The sequence below is a fragment of the Primulina huaijiensis genome, chromosome 10 (genome assembly GCF_012295235.1).
Source record: "Primulina huaijiensis isolate GDHJ02 chromosome 10, ASM1229523v2, whole genome shotgun sequence".
NCBI classification, from domain to species: Eukaryota; Viridiplantae; Streptophyta; class Magnoliopsida; order Lamiales; family Gesneriaceae; genus Primulina; species Primulina huaijiensis.
Genome location: NC_133315.1, coordinates 2,329,852 through 2,344,258, shown reverse-complemented (window position 1 = coordinate 2,344,258; position 14,407 = coordinate 2,329,852). Strand labels below are relative to the sequence as shown.

At 35.1% G+C, this 14,407-nt stretch overlaps 2 protein-coding genes across 2 annotated transcripts; one reads left to right on the top strand and one right to left on the bottom strand.

The window, feature by feature from the left end:
- The first annotated feature begins 7,702 nt into the window (after positions 1–7,702).
- Positions 7,703–9,959, top strand: LOC140986434 (exocyst complex component EXO70A1-like). Its single transcript, XM_073454681.1, has one exon. It carries the CDS (start codon positions 7,837–7,839, stop codon positions 9,643–9,645), a length of 1,809 nt encoding a protein of 602 aa, XP_073310782.1. The 5' UTR covers positions 7,703–7,836; the 3' UTR covers positions 9,646–9,959.
- Positions 9,960–11,176: 1,217 nt separating this feature from the next.
- Positions 11,177–14,407, bottom strand: LOC140987025 (uncharacterized). Its single transcript, XM_073455451.1, has 5 exons — positions 14,099–14,407; positions 12,781–13,699; positions 12,320–12,415; positions 12,073–12,209; positions 11,177–11,613 (listed from the first exon to the last, which is right to left on the bottom strand). Exons 1-5 carry the CDS (start codon positions 14,305–14,307, stop codon positions 11,442–11,444), a joined length of 1,533 nt encoding a protein of 510 aa, XP_073311552.1. The 5' UTR covers positions 14,308–14,407; the 3' UTR covers positions 11,177–11,441.

The window sequence follows — 14,407 nt, the reverse complement described above, 5'->3', positions numbered from 1 at the left end:
TTTCCCAATGGTAAAACACTAAAAACTCAATATCGATATTATTATATAGAGTAGGTTTCTTGTGAGACGGTCTCACGAATTTTTATCTGGGAGACGGGTCAACCCTACCGATATTCACAATAAAAAGTAATACTCTTAGCATAAAAAGTAATATTTTTTCATGGATGACCCAAATAAGAGATCTGTCTCACAAAATACGACCCGTGAGACCATCGTCTCACACAAGTTTTTGCCTATTATATATCATGTAAAATATAGTTACAAAATTATTGAAAATTATAAAATACATTTTTGTTAACTATATATTCTCTAAACTTCATCAGCACGATTACATTACATCTTAATGACAAAGACCAAATCTCGTCAAGATCACATCCATTTGATGATTGGAACGGTAAGTCCTTTTGAATCTAAATACAATCCAGATGATTTTACGGAGCGTTTGCAATAAATTATTCTTTAATTCTAAAGGATTAAAAATTATGGTTTTAGATACTCTTTCAATATAGTTAATTTTTTAATGATTTAACAGGATAAATTCTGAATTTTCATATGGCTATTCTCCAAGAAAAATGTTATATGTACAATGAGGGTTATAAATTGAGTTAAAAAATATATTTAAGATGATAAAATTATTTTTGCATTTTATTTATAAAACTCTTTCAAAAATATATTTGAGATAGTTTTTTCAGTTCAAATATGCTTTGCAGCAAAGTTTAATTTCAGTCGATCTTTCAAAAAATAACTGGGGTCCGTCGAAATTTAAAGGGACCGCTATTGTTTGTGGTGGAAGTTCGGAAAAATCCTGTGTTCCATCTGTAAGATGATCGAAACGTGATAGCTTAACGAAAATCTCTATTTGGATACTGATTGTGTTAGCCCTGTTGCTTTTGGTAATGTCAACAGGAATACTAGCTTTGAAGCGAAGGCTCTCGAAAATCCACCGAGTTTAATTAGTGAATCAGGTAATGAAAGGAAGGATTTCAAGTCAAATCGAAAAGGGTTTGCGTCGAGCTCAATCGAGTGAAGCCAAAAAGGGTCAAAATGTGGGAAAGGTGCTGGGAATTTGGTGATGATAAATGATGAAAAGGGCGAGTTTGGATTGGCTTATTTGAAGAAATCAGCTGCTGAGGTTTTAGGGAATGGGGCTTTAGGGTGGTCTTCCTACAAGGCCATGATGATGAATGGATTAACAGTTGTGGTTAAAAGGATCGAATAAATATGAGCAAAATGAGTAAAGAACAGTTTCATTCTGAGAGTAGAAGGTTTGGAAGATTAAAGCATTAGAATGTGTTGACATCTTTAGGTTAACCATTATCGTAACCACAACTTCAAGTTTTGTCAATTTGACTTCTTAAAATGCACAAAAATAATTTGTTTAATAATCACTTCAAGTTTATTAAATTGAAAAGAATCGAGATTTTTAGTCATATTTCTTGGTTTCAGTAGCTGGTGAACCCAACCACAAGCCATTCCTCAGACAATCGAAAATTAATAATAACAAATATGTATTCAAAAGTCAAAGTTTCATTTTACATGGCTAATCCCGGCCTCGATTCTTTCGTTAGGGTCGAAATCGATACATCTCTGCTTTTATTTTTATATAAGGGATTATGTTCTCAGATGAGGGGCAAAGAGATTTACATTCACGAACAGAATGCTGTGATTTGGAGAAATGCAGATTTTACAATAAATTTTTGCCTTTTTCTTTTTTCTTGAGGAAATATTAGAATTTGGATTTGAAACAATTCAATTTAGATTTTATTAAAAATTTTGAAGAGGATATAAAAATTATAATCAATTTTACGTTAGTTGTTTAAATTAAAAATTATGACATTTAATAATTAAAAACTTGCTATTATATTAATATACATTTCAAATATGTCTAAATGTTATGTAAATTATTATATTAATAAAGGTACCGTGCAAATAACTATGATAACTATAGGTGATTAAAATAATAATTAGTTTATTTATATTTTTAATTACATATATATATAAAAGCTCCCACGTAGGATCTTTTCTTTGTATATCATTTTTCAAAAAATAAAAATAAAAAATTTAAAAAAAAGTAAAAGAAAAAAAAAACCTCGCAAACCGGATCAATTATGTTAACAGTATTCCTTCCTATTTCCAAACATATAATTAACAATATCGACCACATGCTCCTTAAATTTAATTTTCTCAAATTCATAATAAATTATCCAAAAATTCCCATGTATTTTATGATATAGTCGATCGTAAATATTTCCCAAAATAATTATTTTAGTAAGGTTATATAAATTTACACCATAGCCACATCAGTTTTATTATCATAGTATCAACAATATAATGGCATAGTTGTCAGTGCCTTGATAAATTGATGGTTTGGGTACCATTCCTTGCATCTAGCAGCAAATGCAATTTCCTTATGTTAATTTTATTTCATCATTAATTTCTCGATATTTAACCATTTGTGTTAGAAATTAATACGAGAGGTGAGTTTTTATATATCGTGAATGCATGTTTTAGGACTATAAAAATATTATAATTTCAACAACTAATTAAAATTAATTAGCTTGAACAAATTTCACCTCCCCCACATTAATATCCCGCCAAGCCAGTGCAAATGGTTGGACTTGGTTAATCGTTAACCCCCATGAATTAAACGTGGAAATATTAAATTACATAAATTGATCATACGCTCCTTTCCATTTCCTAGACCGAGCGAGACACTGGCTTAAATTCTTGCATAGAAACGTAGTGGGTAACGACACAAAACTCATGCATGTGGGTGTTTTGAGTCATTTTCATGCATGAGATATAAGGCGAGAGGGACACGGTGAGATCGAACCTTCTTTCTACATTATATGTCACATTTCTTGAAATGAAATTGTACATAATAATAAAAATCGGAGATGTGATATTAATAGAAATACATTTTGGTGTAAATGATGTTTTCGAGAAGTTTTGCACGTGGCCGTGCTTGTCTAGAACTAGCTTTATAATTAAGGAGGGCCTTGCAATATTAGGGGAGCGTAATATTTTTTTTTTTTTTTTTTTAATTTGACGGACTCTCTACAATAATGTCCATGAGATTAGAGAATAGATTTTGAATATTATGCATAAATTATTAAAACTCGAGTTAAGTTCAAATATTTTTATCATGTTATAGCAATAGTGACTCAAAGGATCCCTCGCGCAGAGTTGACTTGGCCGGTTCGATTCAAGATAACTCAAGGGATTGCCAGAGGATTAGGCTATATTCAAACCGAACTTTCTGCACTAGACCTTCCCCCATGGTAACCTCAAATCGAGCAATGTCCTTTGAACCCCAAACTATTAGCCTTTACTTGTAGCTGGATTACGGGTTATGCTCTTTGATCAGTAGGATTCAATCTTCACAAACATTAGCAGCCTACATGTCTCCAGAAGCCATACAGAACTATGATATATCTCCAAAATGCGATGTTTATTGTCTAGGACGCATCTTTCTTGAGATTCTTACAGGAAAAATCCATTCTCAGTTCGTCAACAACAGGAAAGGGGCATGGATTTAGTCCAACATAGGGAAAAGAAACAGAGCTATTTGATTTGGATATCGTAAGTGCTACGTACTTCTTAGGAGAAATGGATCAACTCCTCCTCCACGTTGGCTTCGCCTGCACGGAGAGTAATCCGAATCAACGTTTAGATGTCAGAGAAGCAATCAAAACGATATACGGTATCTATGTCCACGTGATCAGCGAGGCACGATGGCCTATCGTGTTGGAACGTTGGATATGAAGATGATCAATCACGGGAGGCTGCCTGCATTCTTGGTTTTACAGGGACTGGACGTCAAATGTGGGAACAATAAGCAATTTGGTTTTGGTAGATTCACAGGATGTTAGAATAGGTTTGTCGCGATTTGATATTACGGATAGAATCGGTGTAAGCTTTCTTGGATTGATACAATATCATGGAGATATATACCTAATATGAGTTTCAAGCGTGAGTACGGATGGTATACCATATCGTACTGAAATTATATAATATACCGTAACAATAATTACGGTATAAGCAACTTTTATAGTGATACCGTATCGAAAATTTTGGTATATATAACTAACATATCGATTATATCGAAATTGTACGGTATACCGAGATTTCAGTACAACATTGGTATATACTCTTTTATGCCGAAAAAACTTTACATTTTTTAAATTTTATAAATATATTGTTTTAAAATATTATATATATATATATATATATATTAAAATTTTTATAATTTTTCATTATTCTGATATATATCTAAATTTTAAAATTTCATATCGTTATCGTACCGAAAAATTCATTATTGTTATCAAACCGTATCGAAATCTTCAGTATACCAAAAATTCGATATCTTTTCTCACCCTTAAACATGGGATAATTAATCAAGTATTGCATTAAATGGATTGACGAAATGATAAAATATTATTTTAAATTTGCCTTACTTGTTCTCCTTGATTTTGAAACCAAGATTCACTTCTCTCCCCAACTCCATTTTTTCCTTCATAGAAAAACTAAGAGACAAAACCATTTTAATTACATCAAAGAATTAAAAATAAAAAAATAGATTGTTGAGTCAAACATCCGATTTGAACAATAGGGTGGCTATATATATATTATTAAATATATAAGGTAACAATCAAACTTCTATATTTCCAATCAAACATTAACTTAAAAGTCAAAATTTTTTTCAAAAGAAATGTCAAGTCAGTTTTGTTGTTTGGAAACCCATTTTTTCCCACTTTTTTGTTCTATTTATTTTTTAAAATAAAACTCGTATACATACAAGTTTTGAAAATAAATTTTAGATTTTAAAATAAGTTTATCCCATCTCTTATGTTTGATGCGCCTAAAATGACTCATAAGAAACAATTTAGGAAAAAAAAAAGACATAGTAATCGTGATTCGCGAGTCCAACCTCTTTCTAAAAATAAATCTATAAATTTTTTATTTAGACGTTAATTAATCGAGTGTTGTTGTTAGCTATATTCACGAACGAGCGTTGTGTTCTTGTACAATTTGTTTTTTTTTTATGAATAATTATTTTTAGAGCTAAGTTGATATTTAGATTATGGATAATTTGTATTGAAAATATTTGTAATTATTTTTGTGATAATTTGTAAAATTATTGCGTTATATAATGTGTTTTATTTTAAAAAATGACGATGTAATCTGTTTGTGCGATGATGATACTATTTTCATTGGAAAATTATTTTGTTTAATGAGATAACGGTAGTGTTGAGGCCATATTTTTATTATGCCCAAAATTTAATTAAGTCCAAGAAGATAAATGGAAGAAGCGGACTATATAAAAGGCCCATTAATTCAAAATTTGTTTGAGTAGGTCAAACAACGTGCAGAATGGTGAGTCATGATAAGAGTAGAAGAAACAACATCTCAAAGTGAAGAAAAAGAGGGGATCAACAGAAAGAAAAAAAAGACACAACACACATCACAAAAACTCCATGTAACTCCATGCAGAATTCTCATAGATTTAGTCATGATTTTTCATGTTTTTTCAATCATATTTCAGAATATTCATAGATTTAGTCCAGCTTTTTCATTCTTTTCCAGTTATATTTTTGCATCCTCGTACATATTCTAGCACTATTTTGTTATATTTTTACTGTTTTTGTAATTTCCTACTGATTTGTTGATACATATCATATTGGGAATTTATTTCATCAAGTTTTATTGTCTTTTCTTTCGTTTTGGTGTTGTATTTGTTTAGGAGACTATAACGAACAGTCAAATTTAGTGTTCATAATTGTCGTGATTATTAGAAGTTAGATTTTCATTGTTTTTACACAAATTGATGCGTTTTTGCACATAGCATACCCGCAAATCAAATATTGTGTAAACACGTAGTATTGTCATTTAGAAAATGATCATATCAAAATTATTTTTATTTTTATTTTTATTTTTATTTTTATTATTCCTTGTTTTATGGGTCTTTAAGCTTCTTTTGTATATTTTTTTATTTTTTTCAAGTTATGCGGATAGTTATCCAAAAGTGTTTATTAATTAATTAGAAAAATATATTGTTTACTTTTATGAGTGGTTTTCGTTTTTTGGATAAGTTATCAAATAAATAATTTGTAAATTAATTAAAAATAAAAATGATAATTGCAATTTTAAAATGGTCAATTTACTTGATTGTGTATTTACTTCAATCCAAAACCGAGTCAAAATGAAACGGGTTACACTGGATTTGATCGGATTGGAGAGGATTGTATCCCGTTGTCAGACTGGATTGGTTTCGGTTCGGAATCAGGTTTTTAAAAACCGACCCAGTTCAATTAGAATATTGAATTTGGTCTAACCCTAAACCACATTAACCAATTCCGGATTGAAACGGATTTTGCAGGACCGGTTTTAGATCAACTTGATATATTAACCATTACTAATAATCCATCTCATAATTGTTCCAAGTCAACCATGCTAAACCTTGAAGTTTTGAAGTTATGGAATTTTGATGTACCTTGTTGATATAATTAATACATATCAAATCTTTTGAGCACTCATCAACTGTAACGGTCTCATACATACACAGTCTTTGAATCATTCTCATTATAGTGTTGAATCATTTAATTCATGTTTCCTTTCGCCTACAACTCTTACAAGAGCCACTCCTTCTCCGTGTTACCTCATGGCATCGGTGATCATTTTCCGCCCTATTCGACTTTGGACGTCACTTCCCTTGATAAGAATATTGGTGTTTTTGTTTAGATCTGTTTAAAATATAAAACTCAGGATATATGTAATGTTGGGATGAAATAATTAAATTAATTATGAGGACAATCGAAATGTGATTTTTGAATTGCTATATAGTTTATAATATTTAGGTTACAACATTACCACTAGTTAAAAATTTTGATAAACAGACAAACAATCAGTCCTACAATTATTATTAAACCCAAGATCATATATTTGATTTTCATGATTACAAAGAATTAATTCAATTTTATTTTGTGAGTATCAAAGAGTAAATTATTAAGAAGATACAATAGGTGCACACTATTTGTCAAGACTCGATCAAGATATGACATTTTAACTGATGGCAAAAACTTGTGTGAGACGGATCTCTTATTTGGGTTATCCATGAAAAAAGTATTACTTTTTATGTTAAGAGTATTACTTTTATTGTGAATATCGGTAGGGTTGACCCGTCTCACAGATTAAGATCCGTGAGACGGTCTCATGTGAGACCCACTCTCAACTGATATACGATTCAAATTATTTTAGTTGCATCATTGTTAGTAGATCTAAGATGAGTAGGTCTCTTGTGAGACGGTTTCACGAATCTTTATCCGTGAGATAGGTCAACCCTACCGATATTCACAATAAAAAATAATACTCTTAGCATAAAAAGTAATATTTTTTCATGGATGACCCAAATAAGAGACCTGTCTCACAAAATACGACCCGTGAAACCGTCTCACGCAAATTTTTGCCATCTAAGTTACATCATTGTTATTGATTATAATTTTAGTAAAGATACAAAACGAATAATCTAGTTGCACATTTTTTAAATTTACAAAATTTCACATTTTTCCTTTTTTATTATTATAATTATTGTTATTTTCTCAAATCTAATATTTTTTAAAGGCATGCAGACATGACAAGCTGGAAAGAGTAATCCGGTTCCCCTGCGCCTGTTTCACAATAGCTATAGCGAATTAAATTAAATAAATAAAGAAAGAAAATAATTGTTGAGAAGTACCGAACCCAAAAACATTCAACCCCAATCCACCAACCTTTTCCATTTCCTTCCACCGCCATCATCAATCATCAGCACCACCCCTTTTCCTATTTTACCCTTCCATGGAACCGCCGGTATCAGCCCCAGCCGAGGATGTGATCCGCCGATGGGACTCCACGGCGTCGGATTACTCGCGTGACCAGATGATTTTCAACGGTGACCGTCAGGAAATCGACCTCTATCTCAACGCCGTCGATGAGCTCCAGAAATCCATGTCCTCCACCTCCTTGTCCCGCTCCTCCTCCGCAGAGTCTTCTGCGCTCCAGATCGCCATGTCTCGGCTTGAGGATGAGTTTCGCAACATCCTCGTCTCACACACTTCACCTATCGAAACGGACTCCTACTCCGAGTCAACTCACTCCGAGTTCACCTCGCAGGAGTTTGAATTGAGTGAAGAGTTCCATGAGAACGATCTAGTCAAACAATTGGAGCATCAGGAGACGAACTGCAGCATCTCCAGCATAAGTTACAAGTCAACTAGCAGCATTCGAGAACTGGATCTACTCCCCAGTGATGCAGTCTACGATCTTCGCTGTATCGCGGAGCGGATGATTGCTTCTGGATACCAGCGGGAGTGTATCCAGGTGTATGCGAGTGTTCGTAAATCTGCTGTGGACGCAAGCTTGAAGAGCCTCAAGGTTGAGAAACTGAACATTGGCGAAATACAGCGCCTCGATTGGGAGACGCTGGAGACGAAGATCCGGCGCTGGATACGAGCAGCGAAGATATGCATTCGGTTTCACTTCGCGAGCGAACGGAGATTGTGCGAGCAGATTTTCGAAGGTTTGGGTGAATCTGTTGATGATGCTTGTTTTATGGAAACTATTAAAGGTCCCACTATTCAATTGTTTAATTTTGCCGAAGCTATTAGCATTAGCAAGCGGTCACCGGAGAAATTGTTTAAAACATTGGATTTACATGATGCTTTATCCGATTTAATGCCTGACATCGAAATTGTTTTTGATTCACAATCTAGTGAATCGATCAGAGTTCAAGCTGCCGAGATTTTGTCTAGGTTAGCTGAGGCTGTGAGAGGGATATTGTCGGAATTTGAAAACGCGGTGCTTCGTGAACCTTCAAAGGTTCCTGTTCCAGGGGGGGCTCTTCATCCCTTGACTAGATACGTGATGAACTATATTGGTTTGATTTCGGATTATAAAACTGATTTGGTCAAATTGATTGTGTCGAAGCCCTCAACAGGGTCTAGATACTCCAGCGATCCAGATGTTCCGGATATAGATTTCTCAGAGTTTGAGGGGCAGGCTTCTACCCTAGCACTTCATATGATTTGGATTATTGTGGTTTTGCAGTTTAATTTGGATGGCAAGTCTAAGTATTACAAGGATGAATCATTGGCTCATTTGTTTATGATGAATAATGTTCATTATATTGTCGAAAAGATCAAAGGCTCTCCAGAATTGAGAGAGATGATTGGGGATTTCTATTTGAAAAAGTTAACAGGGAAATTCCGTTTGGCTGCAACAAATTACCAGAGGGCAACATGGGTGCGGGTGTTGCATTGTTTAAGAGATGAGGGTTTGCACGTAAGTGGAAGCTTTTCATCTGGTGTGTCGAAGAGTGCTCTAAGAGAGAGGTTTAAGGCCTTCAATGCAATGTTTGAGGAAGTGCATAGGACTCAGGCCACATGGTTGATACCTGATACTCAGCTTCGCGAGGAACTTAGGATTTCCATATCCGAAAGGATTATCCCAGCTTATAGGTCGTTTCTCGGACGGTTTAGAAGTCATATCGAGAGTGGGAGGCACCCTGAAAATTTCATTAAATATTCAGTTGAAGACCTTGAGAATGCGGTCTTGGATTTCTTTGAGGGTTACCCGGTTTCTCAGCATTTCAGGAGGAAACATCATTAAAAGGACTGTGATTGAGTTTTCCCACATAAAATTTAGGACATCATTCTTTTAATTATTTGTGGAGCCTTCTTGGATGAGTTTCTGGTGGTTCTGGGAATGAGCTCGCAGCCTTCTTCGGAAAGACTGGAATAAGATCCTCAACGAATATAGTGGTTGTGATCCAATAGCAACCAATGTGTTTTATAACTGTGCAGGTCAGAGCAGCCATTGCCTCTTTAATGCTTCTTTTTGTAAGCAATGTGTTTTATAACTGTGCCAGCATGTAGATTTTGCTTCATTTGTTTATATGGGAATTGCTGTGTTTGTTGTTTTATGTTACTTTTTTGAATCCGCACATGCAATTTATTGTCGGTTATGAAAATAATATGAAGTATAAGTGACCTTAAACTGACTCTAAAACAGTAGAGTTGGATGAGTTAAATTCAAAGCAGCTGAATTTTAATGTGTCATTCCGAGATAAAATGCAATTTATGTCTTCAAATTATTCACTTCATTTTCGAAATGGTGCTTGTTAGTGTGTGAGCTCAAGACTATAACCTATTAAATTATTCTGGATCACATAGACTTCTCAAATTTACTGCATGGCATTTCTGATATTGCAACAGTAGCTCCTTTTCTGATTTTGTATTGAATGTCTGGTCAAAGTCGAAGTCTGGAAATGCCAATTTAATAACTAATACCCCTTATCGATCTGCCTTGAGGACATTGACATTAGACACTAAACCCCAAGCTCTCCTTTACTTGGAAAGGACTTCGATGACCCTGTATTAATGTTTCTCTTTGAATTTTGCCAATCTTTGCGGATTATTTTAGCTTGAGATATTTTTAGCAGTAGTTCTTTGAACTTTATCTGATTGGATACCTCTATGCCGTTGATCTTGGCCATCGACACGCAACTCCCGCGACATGTATATTATTGTGTGTTTCTCGGGGTCGACAAACGGGCTGTAGCATAAAAATGTAGACTAGTCAATTATTCTATTCTATTCTATTCGAGCAATACTTGCCATGTTCCATTAGGTTATCAGATGTGTGGTTGATCTTCCCTTTAGCTTGGCGGCTGACGTAATAACAAATTAGTTGATATGGGCACTTGGATGACTTTTCTTTGGCTGAGTAAAGACTAGTCAAGGTCAAAGAATATGGATGCCAGTGTGGTATAAATATTTTTGACATTTTCAGGCAGTTGTTGACTATTGAAAAAGCTTGTCGTTGACCACGACTATTCTCTGACACGATAATCATCCTCCTCTGAAGCTTTTATGATAATTTCGGACACGAGTCGCGAATTTGAATTTTGATTCATACACGAATCTATTCGCAAATCACAAACTTCGGATTTTGAAAATACGTTCTAAAATGAAACATGCCGTCATTGATTATCACCCTTGACTTTCAAATTTCCCTTTGCATTGGTCAAATTGGGAATTGTATGAAGGCTGTGTTTTTGGCCACCTGTTTCTCGGGCATCATGTTCAAATTATATATAATATATTTTTGTAATATATTTTTGGATGACAAAGTTAAAACGTTACGGAAGTAAATAGAATTAAATTAAATAATACAAAACCACCACAGCAAAGCTTTGGAAACGGCATTGACTTTCTGTGTTCCTGTTTGAACCAAAAGCCATAAATTTCAAAAATCAACGAAATGTAAATGGGGTATAACGAATGATTGTCCTCCCAAATCCCACGGATATTTTTATATCCCATAAATCGCCTTCTCTTCCCCGATGAATCTGATTATTGTAGCAAAGAATTTGGGTATTGTAAATGGATCGAGTTACACTTCATTTACGAAGCCTTTTCTTCTTCGAGATCACCCCGGGCTACGCCGTTACAACTTTCTGCATATGTGAATTCAAGATTCCTTGCATCTTTTGAGCGCAAAGAGAATTGTTTTATGAGAGCCAAAGTATCTTCTTTGTCAAACACCTCATCCGCATCCTCAGAAGAGTAAGCGTATCTATCGAAATAATAAACAACAAAGATTCATTGAGTGAAAAATATGATCATCAAAGGTGAAGTCCTATTTAGTAATGCATACAAATCAAAGTTGGGTGAGGAATTTTTTTTACTTGACTCCAATATAGTTTAATTTGGATTTTATGAAGTTATCAAATTCAAATCAAACTCAACTACGTTTTAAAAAAGAATCCAAACCCGAATTGTTTTGTTTAATAGCACACGAGCTTTCATAGATTTATAAATATTTAATAATTTATATGTATGTATACAATTGAAGGGACTAACACATAGGGTGGTCTTGCTGGAAAATGATACTGAGGAACGGCTAAATTTGACCATAAACTGAGATTTCGACAAATTCCCACAACAATGAAGGCGTAAGCTACCAGGGATGAAAAATATTTACAGTGCACTTTGCAACGATAGCAAACATTATCGACGAGGAAAAATAATTTACCTCGTTGAGTTCTGAGATGGTGCCCATAGAGCACATATGACGCACAATAGAGCGAAGGATAAGACTTGCCAGAAGGCAGGAATGATCCATGCGTTCTGCCACTGCTCATTATATACGTCCTTTGACTTGAAATGAAGCTGCAACATCGCCGGTAAGTCATCAAGAAATAAAATGTAAAACTCCAAAGTATATGGAAAAATAAATAAATAAATTGCTTTCATACTGTAAAAATATACAGCAAAATTACCTCGTAGCAAATCCAGCCAACAGATACGATAACCGCAACTGCCAATGCATTTGTGAACTTCCGGTAAATATCTAATTTGGCGGTCAACCTTCTGGCCTGTAACATCAAAAGACAGACAGAAAAATTAGAGGCAAGATTTGCTGAAGCCTATATAAAAGGTAACTATTGCTTCTAGAAATGATGCTTTGATATGAAATTGCTGCGGGGAACGGAGCTCTGGGATGAGGAAAAGGGCAAAAACCCAAATTTGGAAAGATCTCAATTGCCAATATATTTATAGAAGAAACGCGACCGTGTTACTAAATGTGTCTATCCCTGGATGCAATAAGCATATATGCCTTTCTAAAGGATATATTATCTATATTCTCCATTTCTCAAGGCAAAAATACCGCATAAAAATAGCTTTCAGTTGTATGTATGTATGTTCATGAAACAAAAACCATATAGAGAGAACCAAGTACCTGAAGCTTACTCAAAGTTGAAGAGAGGGAGGTAAATATCCAAAGAATGAAGAAAGCATCCAAAATCGCCATGGGAAGTACAAAGAAAAGTCTAGCATTTCCTGAGAAATCACTCACAGTACCTACGTTTTCAATCAGTTCAAGTACTTCTGATGCAAAGAAGAAAGTTCCTCCAAGCACGAGAACTTTAAAACCAAGACCACCTAAGGTAGGTCTAACAACACCAAAACCCATAGAAACAATGAGGACGATCAATCGTGATACAGTACGTTTCACGGATCCTAATGTGACAGCCCAGACGGTGATCCCGGTGGGCCTAATGCCGGTTTTGTTAAACTCAACATAATCGAAATACCATAATGCCATCTCAAGAATTCCCAATGTTATAACAAAAGTAATACAGTTTTGCAATGGAAGAACTTCTTTCCAAAATATCGCATACTGTGAAAACCAGAAGATACCGAGCACCAAAAATGAAAGAGACATGAACCCATAGAAATTCCTAAGGGGAGCCATTCTTCCAGGTAGGAAGCCAGTGGGATTTTTCCAGACACTTTTCCCATCGACAGAAACCTCTTTAAGTTTGGGATCACAATGTATAAAATACAGGTTATACATTCCAGTTTTCGTAATTTGAATGGATCTGGGCTGCAGCGTAGCTTCTAACACGTCAACATCAAATGAAGCACCAAACACCTGAGGCCAACCTGGATTATTAACAGAGGGGCGATGAATGATGTCACCCTCAGTGCAGGCTCCAAGTTTGGCAAGATCTGCTGTGCAGCACAGAGCTCTTTGACCTCCATAGGCCGAGCCCCCTATCGCTTCCCTATCATCCACCTCAAATACAATTGCATGAATTGATTTAGAACTGAAATTAGAAAGCTCCAAGGGCCTCCGAAATATTATCTTCTCGAAACTGGTTTTGAACAAAAATGAGGGTTAGACAAATTTTTTTGCCTGAAACCATAACATAAAGAACAAGAACCTTAGGAAAGGGAAACTTAATCTATTTCATTTGAAACCAAAAGTTAGAAGGTCCTGGCTTAGAAGAAGCTAGGATCTGATAAAGGACAATCAAGTCACACACAAACTTTCGACAAATGCTCCAACACCACGAATCATTTACCAAATCCAAGCTCAAATACCAGAACTCAACATTCAAGGCCAATTTAGCACTTGGGCGAGGGATGCTTATATTTTTAACCGAAACTGAATACTCTACCAGAATTACACCTATTCATGCAATACGGAATAAAAATAAATACACACAATTCAGCACAAAAACAAACACACAGCGAAGAGAATCGATATCCACCGAATGGAAGAGAAGGCAGGTGAGGATTCGTTAAGGTCAGGAGCAGAAGAGTAAATCCCTTCACTTCCGCCGTGAACAACGAAAGCATTCCCCTTGCCGACGAATCTCTCCCCCGCGTAAACATGCACCGACGCCTCAACCCGCAACAAACAGAGCATCAGCAGCACCGCCCGGGGAAGAATGGTAGTTAAGGATCTGAATCGCAACATGGCAACTCAGTTGAGGGGATAGACGATAGATCTCTCTCTCAGTGCAGAAGCCAGCCGAGCCTAGTGACCTCCGACCAGTGTTTCTCCATTTTTACGCTTT

Bases quoted from the DNA above. Each gene is read 5' to 3' on its own strand.
- LOC140986434 (XM_073454681.1), top strand. From the start codon at position 7,837: ATGGAACCGCCGGTATCAGCCCCAGCCGAGGATGTGATCCGCCGATGG.
- LOC140987025 (XM_073455451.1), bottom strand. From the start codon at position 14,307: ATGTTGCGATTCAGATCCTTAACTACCATTCTTCCCCGGGCGGTGCTG. The intron at 12,416-12,780 runs GTACTTGGTTCT...TTGATGTTACAG, and splicing joins CAACTTTGAGTAAGCTTCAG to GCCAGAAGGTTGACCGCCAA. The intron at 11,614-12,072 runs GTAAATTATTTT...TTATTTCGATAG, and splicing joins CCATCTCAGAACTCAACGAG to ATACGCTTACTCTTCTGAGG.